Raw genomic sequence first — 12,525 nt, 5'->3', positions numbered from 1 at the left:
ATTAAATAATGATTGTTTTATCAAATATAATTTTTAACTAAAAAGTGTTGTTACTTTAATTTAATTAATTTGATGTAGGAATTAATAGTTAAGCAGTTAAGTATTTTAAATAAATTATTATCTAATGATTATTGCATTAATTTTCTTGTACTTAATACTTAATTTTTTAATGATGAAGTTCAAAAACAAATTATTATCTTTTTAGCATTTAATATTAAAATATATCTTATGTACATATACATTAATACACGCTTGTAGCATTCACTCCATTATCATCATTAGCTCAAAACTATGTTAATAAACAGTAGATAATTCACATTATTTTGATAATTTTATGTTAGCAAAATAGTTTTGGTTTGCATCATGATCCGATATATTACAAACGTGTCCGTTCTAGCTTACACCACATCAAAATGAAAAAAAATATATATGTATGTATATAATCTCTCTGCCTTTAATAAATAATAAAAATCATTACTCTTAACAAATTTAATTATTAGTCTAGGTCTTCATAAATTATAGTAAGACCTACAGATTTGATCAATAATAACGTAATTCTGACTCATTTTTGAAAAAACTAATGCCAGTTTCCATTATTTCCTTCCCTGATACCATTGTCCAAACAGGATTCTGATAAAAAATGTACATTATTCTCCATTAAGTGTTCAAATATCCTGAGCCCTGTTTAAATCAAGTCATTCAGTAAAACACATGTAAAATTTTAAATAAATAATTTTCCCTTTCTGTTATTTTTTGTATACCTTGTAGTTCAAAATAATACTAACAATATCTATAGTATAACATTATTACTAAATACAAATATAATCATTGAGAAACCTACAACAGATAGGGCCCATTGACATATCGCAACTATCAATAATATAAAAACCAATATAAATGCTGCGTAAAATGTGGCTAAAAACACTCTTCAGTTGAGTATTCCAAACATCTCACATCAAACTAAGTGCACTATTTATATAGGGGCTCAAATATTATCTAGAAAAGGGTGTCAGATTTATAAAAAGCTCGCTGTTATCTCAAATAAACCAGAAATAAAACATCTCTCTATTACTTCTCGGTTAGTCAACTGCGTGCAATGTAGAAACATCAGCCTTCTATTCACCACCAATCGTATCATTAAATAATACTTCCATATCAACTAACAAATTTAAAAGCATTATCACATTCTTATTTTCATTTCGATAATATGTTCTTTTTTTATTATTTTGTCTTATCAATAAAGAACGGATTTTTAGGTTCTTAAAAGCTTAAAATGATGCTAATATGCCCTAAAAAAACTCTAAGATATTCTCTAAATATTCCTTAAACTTGTAAATATGCGATAATATGAATTTTTTTTCTTAAATAGTTAAATTAAAACTTTAAATTACTGTTATGGGGCATTTCTTTGGTAATAGGTAAATTATTTAAATATAAAAATTTAAAACAGTTCATACATAGGAGTATAAATATAATAAAATTATATATAAAAAACAAAATAGTTAAATAAAAACATGAACAACTTGTATGTACCATTCCTTGGTAATAGATAAATTATTTAAATGAAAAAAATGGATAACAGTTATCACATGTATGGACATAGGAATATAAATATAACAATTAAATTTTTTTTCCTAGAAAAATCACAACTCGAGAAATTAATAAAATATATTTTTTATGATCAATAATTGAATGTATTCAAGAATATGAAAAATAGGCCAAATATTTTCTTATGTCCAAAATATGCTAAAATATGCTAAATAAATGTTTTCTTACAAACTCTATGATGGATAAATCGTCCACATTTTTTATCCTTGTAAATCTGCATAAAGCCAATAAAAATATGTAAAAACCTAAAGATCCGTTCTCTACTTATCAATTATTAATATCTTAGAATTTGCTGATATTTTCAAATAATTTTCAGATTATTATTTTATATTACGCTCTATATCAGGGACAGCCAAAGAGTCAAATCATAAACAATTTCAAAGTCAATCGTTTTAGAATTTATTTTTAGATTACACAAAAATGATGGATACTTAATAATAAAAAATAACTTTTTTATGAAAGAGGATCCTTAAAAATGCAGTACATTTGTATTAGATCGCAGCCAAAAAATTTGGACTACTTTTGCTCTATATCATGTACTATATATATATTTATGTAATTTATGAAATTCAAAATTATAATAAAATCTGAATAAATGCTCTATAAAATTAAAATAAATTTTACTTAATTAAATTAATTAATATGTGCAATTTGCATTTCATTTTTCCACTAATTTATTTATTATACTGCTTCGATAAAAATGATTTTTTACACTACCTAGTTAAATATCATAATAAACATGATATTTGTCTGCCAAATAAGTCAAAATTTAAATTATATTATTTCAATTTATGATTACTTCATTCCTTTCTTCTTGGGGCTTGAGTCTTTCTTGGTTCTGAATGAATTCTTCTTCCATCAATAAATAATCCTTGACACGCTCTAATTTTAATAACTTCAAACGACATCTCGTGTGTGGAGTAACTGCAGAAGAAATTAAATTAATACAAAGTTGTAATAGAGATTAAAAATACTCACTTAATGGAAGTTTTGTAGCTGTATCTGGACCCTTTGCACGCCTCCTTTTCTTGCCTACTCTGGTAGGTATTGGTGGTTCGTACTTCTTCTTCTTGTCCTTGTCATCTTTTTTTTCACCACCAGCTCCTCCTCCACCTGAATGACTTTGACCCTAAAATTTATTTGAATAAATACACAATATGAACAACAATCAAACTATAAACCAAACTGACTATTCAGTTTATAATAATTTTTTTAATTTGTGATTATAACAATTATTAATCAACTTACCATTGTTAATACTTAAACAATATTCAATTCTTAATATTCAAACACATATAAAACTAAAAACAAAATAAATATATGAGTTAATAAGTATACAAAACGAACATGTACAACAAATACAACTCACAGTCAAGACGAATACAACAATATAATGACTCTCAAAATTTGATTATCATTTGCTAAGTTGCCAAATTCATCAAGAACATACAGCGTTGAGAACAATTCAAAAATATCAAAGAGAACATTAATATTGACAAAATCTTAAAATAGTTATAATAAATATGAAGACTTAATTCATATACCCGTGATAGAGTCATAGCCTTATAAACTAATTACAATTAATTATTTTATTAATTTATTATATGTAATTTATAAGTCTATGGATATAGTATGTTCGAAAACCATGGTATACTAACCTGAGTATATCAACCTCTGTGGTTATAGAAATTATACTGTTGAATGATAAGAATTAAATATTTATACTTGATAAATTCCACGAATTAAGAGATACGTGATAAATACACAAATAAGATAAATTTAATAGAAGTTACTCTATGATTATATCACGATCTTAAAAGATCTGATGATATCCTCTAAGCCATAACGTCCCCGGTCAGTTTTAAATGACAATCAACGTGACTGACACTCATGACTAACTGTGTATATGTATGACTGATACTGACTGACAATCAAATTTTATAATTGATGAAATTCAAACATATTTTAATTTTAATTTTTTTATCGATCAAAATAGTTGACATTTATGATTGCTCGTGTATATACATAATCGAACGAACCGAAAAGTGCAGTGCACGTGTTTACCTAAATAATAAAAAAGTATCTATATTATTTATTTAAACACTACCGATTTTTAGTACTTCAAAAATAGCATAAGTTTCCACTGTGTAAACCCATTCTATTGTATTTTTTTAGATGTATCAGTGTATTTAGGTGTACTGTTGCGAGTATTGTTGAGATATTATCTCAGAAAAAAGATTACGTATAACTGTGTTATCCGTGTTTCCAGATAGTTGTGAATTCATATAAGGAGACCACAGCCAAGGGGCAGATAAATGTTGTATTTTGCACAATGTTTTTATTTGTTGCTAAGATTTGCGTTGATAATTTGAAATATTTAATGATAGTGTTCCTGATGCTGAGTTATCTGCATCGTGACCCATATTCAATAATCCTTACCAGCTAATTGTTTACGAGAATCGCTGTAACGCCGTGACAGACAACCGCCGTCAAGTGCATATCTTGCACGCGCACGCAGATATCAATATATCTCTTACAAGGAAACACATTCTTGTCCGTATAACAATAAAAAATACTAAAAACAGTAGTAAATTAAATATATTTACTGAATTTCAAAAAAATTGTTGAATTCATAAATTTCTATATTAAAATGACTTCTTTAGGAATCACTTTTTCGATTTAAAATCAATTGTGCTCAAAATCTACACAAATCTATTACAATTATTTCATGAGATTTTTTAAAAAAATACCTATAATTATCAGATGCTTTAAAATAGAAAATTCTTAAGAAGCCTAGATATATTGATAACATTTTCGTATATGTATTAAAAATTAAAATCGAACATTGAGAAATATGAAACATTTTCTCAACATACGCTCAGCGGACGTTATAAGCTCCCCTCTTTTTTTACCATTGATAATAATAATAATTTTATTAAAATACAATTGTAATTGCGTTATGCAATACAACAAACGGACGTAGATACGTTATAAAAAGTAATTGTTATTACATAATTATCACATATTCGATAAATTCCAAACATGGCACACTCAAAACGGTGCATCGTATACGTTTTGTATAGGACTACAGTAGTGCACTACTGCAAGACTTGAAGTACCACATTAAACATTTTTACCACAATAACTGTACGTTACTACGTTGCGACCGCATTACGACAGTAATTACTAGCAGTTGAGCGTTAACGAATCAACAATCAGGTCTACCCAATTATTTATTGTTTTTCCGATATCATTGACTTCAACTTTATCTTGTTTTGTTGCACAGCTATACGTTAGTGAACGCACAGTGTTCGTTTCACGACTGTTGAACATATCATATTTTCCGAAAACGACAATTTTATTGAAATGTCGAAAGCGACAAAAGATCAAAGAGTTCTTCCAGCTCCACTGGTAAAAATATTCAGGTAAGTCTTTTTGTTTTATTTTTATTTTTTTCTTAAAGATAATCTTGCTATGGCTAAGAGTCAATTTATGGATTTAACATGAATGCCTTATTAAAGTATACCTAATTTTGTTACTGTTCCATGTCTAAGACGCAATAGGTGTTTATTATTATTTTTAATATCCAAAAATTTTATTTCAGTTTTAAAATCAACCTAACCTATTTAATTAAATATTTATTTTTATGTTCAGTATAATATTATAACATACATCTAATAGTTATAAATACTACACAGTGCCGGATCTAGGAAATTTGACGCCTAAGGTTAATAAAAATGCATTGCTCTTATATAGGTGTAAGTTTAAGTACAGCATATGATCATGACTTTAATTTTTCATAAATTTAAGAACACCCTAATACCAACTACGTCTGGGAAAAGCATATTTACTTGCCCTCCCCTAGTCTGTCACTGTTAATATGTTTAAATTTAAGTGTATTATAGTAGATATTTTGATTTCTAATTGTTCTAAATCATGTATTTACCCATTTATGAACCATAACTGTATCATCATATTTAATCTAAATTATATAATTTCTTTAAAGTTATGTAGATGAACATGAAAAAAAATTTATAGAAACATTATCACAAGCAGTTTCAATTAAATCTGTGTCAGCTGATCCAGATTTAAGAAATGACGTTGTTAAAATGATGCAATGGGCTCAAGTAAAATTAATAGAACTTGGAGCAACTACTGAACTTTGTGATATAGGTTCACAGGTAAAGTACCTATTCTATTCATTTAATTTTGCTTTAAAAGTTACTTTATAATGCATAAAAATAATATGTATGGTTAATTTTTAATTAACTATTAATTTTTTAGGTATTAAGTGGTAAAACTGTACCCCTTCCTCCAGTTCTACTTGGATCATTAGGGAACAATCCTAAAAAGAACACAATTTGTTTGTATGGTCATCTAGATGTCCAACCAGCAGATATTTCCGACGGTTGGGATAGTGAACCTTTTATCTTGACTGAAAGAAATAGTAAATTATATGGAAGAGGTTCTACAGATGATAAAGGTCCCGTTCTTGGATGGTTGCATGCTATTGAAGCTTATCAAAAAACCGGAACAGACCTGCCTGTTAATTTAAAGGTTAAAAATACAATTATTTATATATATATAAATCATATATAATTTGAATATCTCTGTTCTGGTTTTTAGTTTGTTTTTGAAGGAATGGAAGAATCTGGTAGCATAGGTTTAGATCAATTACTTATTAAGAAAAAAGAAACATTTTTCAATGATGTAGACTATGTTTGTATATCTGATAGTTATTGGTTAGGGACAGAAAAACCTTGTTTAACCTATGGACTCCGTGGTATGTGTTGTTTTGGTATAGAAATTGAAGGTTCGAGTAAAGATTTACATAGTGGCATGTATGGTGGTACTGTGTTAGTATATAAATTATTTAATATACTAAAAAAAAAAATTTTTATAATATATATCAATGATAATTTTTTTTTAGTTACGAAGCCATGTCTGATTTAATCTTTATTCTTAATCAATTGGTTGATTTGAAAGGTAACATTTTAATTCCTGGAATTAATGAAGATATAGAGCCATTAAGTGATAAAGAAAAAGAATTGTATGATAAAATACAATTTGATGTAGATGCATACATTAATGAAATATCTGCGTCTCAACCACTGCAAGAAACAAAAGTTTGATTTTTTAATTTTTTTTATAGCCATAACATAAATATATTTAATAAGCTCTATTTTAGCAACAATTATTGATGAACAATTGGAGATATCCTAGTTTATCGATCCATGGAATTGAAGGGGCATTCTCAGGTCCTGGATTTAAGACTGTAATACCTCGCAAGGTAATAGGAAAGTTTTCCATTCGATTGGTACCAAATCAAGACCCACTAAAAATTTCCAAATTAGTAAAAGATTATATTAAGAGTATTTGGGAGAAGCGTCAAAGTCCTAATAAGTTAGAAGTAATTATTCAAAATAATTTATCAACTATAAAAACTTAGTTTAAATACATTTTTAAACTATATCTACACTTAATATATGTATTATATTTTATAAGATAAAATAATGTGTTTCTTATTAATTAATTCACTTTCTATATCACTTATTAATTCATATTCAAGATTTAGTTTATTTTAGCATTTTATTCTTTTTTTTTTTTTTTTTTTTTAAATATTTTAACTGTGTAGATTATTACGGAAGGAGATGGTGGCAATCCTTGGATGACAGATCCATTTAATCCTCATTATTTGGCAGCTCATAAAGCTACAGAAAGTGTGTATAATATTGAACCAGATTATACCAGAGGTGGTGGATCAATTCCTGTTACCTTGACTTTACAAGTATGTTATTTATAAACTATTCTATATATTTTTAAATATATATTTACCATCTGAATTTATAGTACAAGAAGTTATTCATTGTAATAACAAATAAATGTTTTTTTAATTATTTTGTAAAGGAAGTGACTGGAAAAAATGTTCTACTATTGCCTATGGGTTCTGGAGATGATGGAGCTCACTCACAAAATGAAAAAATTGAAGTGCGAAACTACATTGAAGGAGTACGTTAAATATCATATATTAATGTTTTAAATTAATAATTTAATGTAATAACTTACCTAACAATTACATTTATATAATTGTATATTATTTATTTATATTTGTTTATGTAGTTGTGTTTAAAAGTCATAGTTATCAGTATCGAATATTGTCTAACAATGCTAAATTAAAACACTATGACAGTTTGTTACAACGCTTTATCCATCATAAAATCTCATTTAAAAATAGTACTATTAAATGAATTATTTATTATTTTGTTATATTGCATTTTAAAGTTAACTTTGAGTTTTGAAAAAAGTTAACTCTGAAATGTAATTTATTCAAATGATAACTAAATATATTTTTCAATCATTATTGTTGTCAAATATATGATAATGATAACATTTTAAATTTACATAAATTCCTAAAAAACATATATATTAAGTGATCAATATTATAGAACATACATTAAATTATATATTATACTATATCAATTATTAAAAAGTTAAAATATTTTATTTTTTATTTATATTTTAAATTTTTACACTAGTATGAAATACATAATCTTTTTTCTGCTTATTTTATTTTAACCTTTTATTAAGTATTTATATGAACTTAAACAAAAAAAATAAATAAATAAATAACCAATGTTTTTTTTCAGACTAAACTTATGGCTGCTTACCTTTATGAAGTATCCAAAATTAAAATTTCTAGCCCATAAATAATTTAATTAGCAATTATATTATTATTAACAATCATTTATTATTTGTCAATTTATATCATTATTTTAATTAAAACAAAGTTTATTTTTACATTGTATTGATTTTCAAGATGTTTGTATGTACTGAATAAATTTCACATGTGATATTAATTTGTATAAAATAATACTTTTACTTATCCAATAATTTTGAGTTATAAATGTTATTAAATGCAGATTGAAATAAAATACATTACTGATTTATAATATTTTATGAAGAAATTGTGTTAATTTTTTTAATTATTAATTTATTTTTACTTCTAAATTTTAACTACTACTAAATGTTTTTAAACACATGATTTAAACTTTAAAGAACACAATTAGGCTTTAATCTTTTATTTTTTATCACAATTTGCAGTTGATTAAATGCATTTTATAAAAAATATAATATCTATGGTATTTAGTAGATAAGTTGTTTGAGATAAATTTTTATTTTAATAGTGATCACATTCAAATCAGATATTTTAAGTACAAATCTTTTAAAGGACTAATAATTTTATTTTACATTTACTAAACTTGATATACTAATTTTATTTAATACAATTTGAATAGAACGAAAATTTATCTGAAGGTTAACAGATGTTACTAAAAAATATGAATGCATTGAGATTTTAATTTTTGATGATCATAAAAAATATCATAGTCTTGGGGTGTGAAATAAAAATACAATAAAAGTTATATGATCAGTGGCACCTCTAGGCATGGGAGGTTGGGGATTATAATTGCACTGAAATATGTAATTAGCTTAATTTTTTTTCCCATTTCCCCCGCTGAACACCTTTCAAAATAAACTCTTTTTTCAAATGTATAACTTCCAAAAATAATAGTTTGGTTGCACCATTGTCCATGATCATTAATGCCAGAAAACATTTAAATTTAGTTCAGAATAGAATTCAAAAGTATTCATTAGTAAGAGTATAAGTAATTTTGACATTAACTAAACTTAAAATTTGAAAAAAAACAAAAGTAAATTGGGCCACAAGTGTCAACAGGAATTTAATTAAATATACACAAACCCTTAAAATTACTTATATGACTATAAATATAAAACAATTATTACATTTATTGATATATAATTTAATAATGTATGAGATAATAAAGCTCAAAAACTATATTTTTGAAAAAGTATTCCTATTATTCTTGATGATAGAAAACCATTGCTAATTCTGAGAATGTCATGTTTTTATGAATAAATATTAATAATCTGATTTTCGAGGGATACAAAACATTTAATCTGTAATTATTGTAAATTCTACAGGTATAACTATCATTATTAAAAACACACAACATACAAAACTGACAATTATAAACTTGAGGAACACAAGAAATTTTAAAACTAAATAAATCATATACATGTATAATCATATTTATTATGCATGGAAATAAATGGTAAAATAAAAATAAATACTTAGTAAGAAATATTCAGATACCCTTTCTGAATAGATCATTATTATAACTACATTGTGGGTAGGTGCTTATAATTTACTAGTAATAATTTAAAAATTCAAAATGTATATTGCTTAAGTAAATAAATATTTCAATACAAACCTAGTAATAATTTATATTTGAATGCAAAATGCATAATTTTATGTTCTAAACAAATTATGAATTCCAAGTACATATAAATTTCTATATTGAATTACACAATTTATGTCAAAATCTCCTATATACAAAATATTGGGATTTTATTTTTATTTTTATAGTAAAAAAATTATAAAATATTAATATCATACTACCTTAGACTCTCAGAAATTGTTATATTTGATATACATTATTATGTCTTATATTCTGATAAACTGTAATCGACTAAGTTTTATTGATGGTTTTATATGTATACATATATAATAATATAAAAAAAAATTTTTTTTTCGTTAAATTTTTATGTGCTGCCCACATAGTAAGCTATTCAATATATTTGACCCACTTAAAACTTTGAGTTTGACATGCCTGGTCTAAAAAATAAATTTCTACTTCTTAAAATAGGAGTGCTCATTTTCGTTACAATATAAAATATAATATTTTTTTTGTAATAGTACATTGTCGAAATGTTCAGTTTCAACTTGAGATGGTTTCACTAATACATTGACTTTTTCTTGTTTCATATTTTTTTGTAGAGAAGAACATTTCTTGTAATTTAATGTTTTATTTGGTGGTTCATTAAGTTTTTTATTGAAATTGTTTGGCAATTCATCATTATTTAATGTAGCATCAATGAATGCTTCAATAGAATTTAGTTTTTTTAATGCTACTTTAAGATGTCCATTATTTTTTAAATTGTTTATTTTGTTGGCAAGGCTAATAGCTTTTTCTTTAAATTGTTCTTGCATATTTAGGGCTTTTTTATTGTTATGTATTGTGGTATCACTTTTGTGTAATTTACTATTCTGCATGACATTGTACTTTTGTTTAATATTATGCAAATCGACTCGTGTACCTAGGTCTTCCCTTTTTAAATCATTCCCTATATTGCTTCTGAAATCATCCAATATTCTATCCATTGTCATCCCTTGCGATAATTTGACTATTTCATGCTTTCTTGTACTTGGCAAATTAATGCGTAGTTGATTTTCTTGGTGGCCATAGTGATGTTTATAAAAAATTATATCACAACTACTTTTATTGAAATATTCAAATAATATGATATGACTTGTACAGCTAATATTAAGTTTTTTACTTCCTTGGGATTTTTTTAATCTTTTAGAACTGTCGACTTCTTTATGTACACCTGTTCGACCACACTCATAGTAACTTCTATGACCATCTTTACATTTTTTTTTCCCCGTTAGAAGAACATATTCACATTTATATTTCAGTTCATATTCTTTTAACCAGTTGTTAAATTCTATAATGTAATAAATTATTTACTATGAAAATGATAAATAAAAATATTTTTTAAATAAATCATCATACGTACCAGATACATTTGAAAAATTATAAATTTCTTTTTCAATACACGCTCCATGATGAACATTTAAATGATCAATTAATAATACCTTTTTAGAAAATGTTTGATTTGGACAAGAAATGCATTTAGACGATTTTTTTTTTAGTTCATTCTTTATATCATGTTTATTTTTCATGTGCCTTGTAAGTGTAAACTTTGTGGAAAATTTACCCTTACAAATATCACAGTTGAATTCCATTTTTTATATTACATGTAAAATAATTAGATGCAAATAGGTTTACTGAAAAAATGTATGAAAATGTTTGAGTACTGACAGTATAATTTATATAACTGTCATAAACCGCAATAACTATATGGGACAGTTGTACCACAGAATAGATTAAATCTATACATTTATTCTGTGATAATATTAATCTATTCTGTGGTATCACCATTCCTGTGTTTACTTATTTATGGTTTAGATGCTCTTTAGGTTACTTCTGTTATTCTACGGTTCATATAAAAATTATCTTTTAATTTTTTAATGATACGTTACATAATATAATCCAACACTTAAATTGATTTGGTTGTTTGTTATAATACATAATAATATATTATCGTTATTGTTAACCGATGTTATACTTCTACGCTGTAACCTAGTTAAAATATTAATTATTATATTTTTGGTGCACTTTTACTCAACTTTCTTTACATTTATTATCGTTTTTTAAACTATTGTAGAGTTTTGAACTACGTTTGTTGCTCCAACTTTGAGGATTTCAATGGCGTCTGTTCACCCACTTGCAAACGTTTTTCGGTAATCCATTACATTTGTATTCATTTTAAAATATTACCATAGAATTGTACCTATACAATAAATACAATACATACTGTATTAATATCTATGAATGAATTATCCTAAATTATAGTTTGTGTTTTCAAAAATAATTACGATTCTGATTTTGAATGGAATCTCCAAAATAGTTTGTAAATAATGTTCCTAAATAGGTAAAATATACATTATTATAGTAATGACTGTATAGTAACAGTAGTATTTTAGTATCATGGGTTATATACAATTAAATAAATACGTACATCTAACCTGCAGTAGGTATATAGTACTTTAGGAACTAAATTCCATTTTATTATCTATATTATTTGGTATGACACATTGGGTTTTGATTTTATTGAATAAATATTTTGGGTAAGTATTTAATTTTGGTGAATAGAAGGGATAGATATTTTAAAGTGTTAACCATACTGACATGATATGATTTATAAAGGAAAAAA

General features: G+C 25.3%; 3 protein-coding genes across 3 annotated transcripts; 1 reads left to right on the top strand and 2 right to left on the bottom strand.

The window, feature by feature from the left end:
• Window positions 1-2,372: 2,372 nt before the first annotated feature.
• Window positions 2,373-3,002, bottom strand: LOC112687349 (26S proteasome regulatory subunit 4-like). Its single transcript, XM_025559992.1, has 3 exons — window positions 2,857-3,002; window positions 2,587-2,737; window positions 2,373-2,532 (listed from the first exon to the last, which is right to left on the bottom strand). The coding sequence occupies exons 1-3, from the start codon at window positions 2,857-2,859 to the stop codon at window positions 2,393-2,395; spliced, it is 294 nt and encodes a 97-aa protein (XP_025415777.1). The 5' UTR covers window positions 2,860-3,002; the 3' UTR covers window positions 2,373-2,392.
• A 1,453-nt stretch (window positions 3,003-4,455) lies between these two features.
• Window positions 4,456-8,465, top strand: LOC112687348 (cytosolic non-specific dipeptidase). The gene is made up of 10 exons (XM_025559991.1): window positions 4,456-4,827; window positions 4,895-5,033; window positions 5,615-5,789; window positions 5,893-6,165; window positions 6,235-6,464; window positions 6,539-6,734; window positions 6,797-7,018; window positions 7,244-7,396; window positions 7,516-7,617; window positions 8,256-8,465. The coding sequence occupies exons 2-10, from the start codon at window positions 4,975-4,977 to the stop codon at window positions 8,313-8,315; spliced, it is 1,470 nt and encodes a 489-aa protein (XP_025415776.1). The 5' UTR covers window positions 4,456-4,827; window positions 4,895-4,974; the 3' UTR covers window positions 8,316-8,465.
• A 1,626-nt stretch (window positions 8,466-10,091) lies between these two features.
• LOC112687347 lies at window positions 10,092-11,651 on the bottom strand. The gene is made up of 2 exons (XM_025559989.1): window positions 11,266-11,651; window positions 10,092-11,193 (listed from the first exon to the last, which is right to left on the bottom strand). The coding sequence occupies exons 1-2, from the start codon at window positions 11,492-11,494 to the stop codon at window positions 10,319-10,321; spliced, it is 1,104 nt and encodes a 367-aa protein (XP_025415774.1). The 5' UTR covers window positions 11,495-11,651; the 3' UTR covers window positions 10,092-10,318.
• Between the last annotated feature and the right edge of the window lie 874 nt (window positions 11,652-12,525).

The sequence above is a fragment of the Sipha flava genome, unplaced genomic scaffold, assembly GCF_003268045.1.
Source record: "Sipha flava isolate LNK unplaced genomic scaffold, YSA_version1 346_pilon_pilon, whole genome shotgun sequence".
NCBI lineage: Eukaryota > Metazoa > Arthropoda > Insecta > Hemiptera > Aphididae > Sipha > Sipha flava.
The sequence above is the reverse complement of the archived record's forward strand: the minus strand, read 5'-3'. Positions and strand labels throughout refer to the sequence as shown.

Coding starts and splice junctions, on each gene's coding strand:
- LOC112687349 (XM_025559992.1), bottom strand. Junction 2,533..2,586: donor AGCTACAAAACTTCCATTAA/GTGAGTATTTTT, acceptor TTTCTTCTGCAG/TTACTCCACACACGAGATGT.
- LOC112687348 (XM_025559991.1), top strand. CDS start 4,975: ATGTCGAAAGCGACAAAAGATCAAAGAGTTCTTCCAGCTCCACTGGTA. Junction 6,735..6,796: donor AACCACTGCAAGAAACAAAA/GTTTGATTTTTT, acceptor GCTCTATTTTAG/CAACAATTATTGATGAACAA. Junction 7,397..7,515: donor CTGTTACCTTGACTTTACAA/GTATGTTATTTA, acceptor TATTTTGTAAAG/GAAGTGACTGGAAAAAATGT.
- LOC112687347 (XM_025559989.1), bottom strand. CDS start 11,494: ATGGAATTCAACTGTGATATTTGTAAGGGTAAATTTTCCACAAAGTTT. Junction 11,194..11,265: donor TAATTTTTCAAATGTATCTG/GTACGTATGATG, acceptor ATTACATTATAG/AATTTAACAACTGGTTAAAA.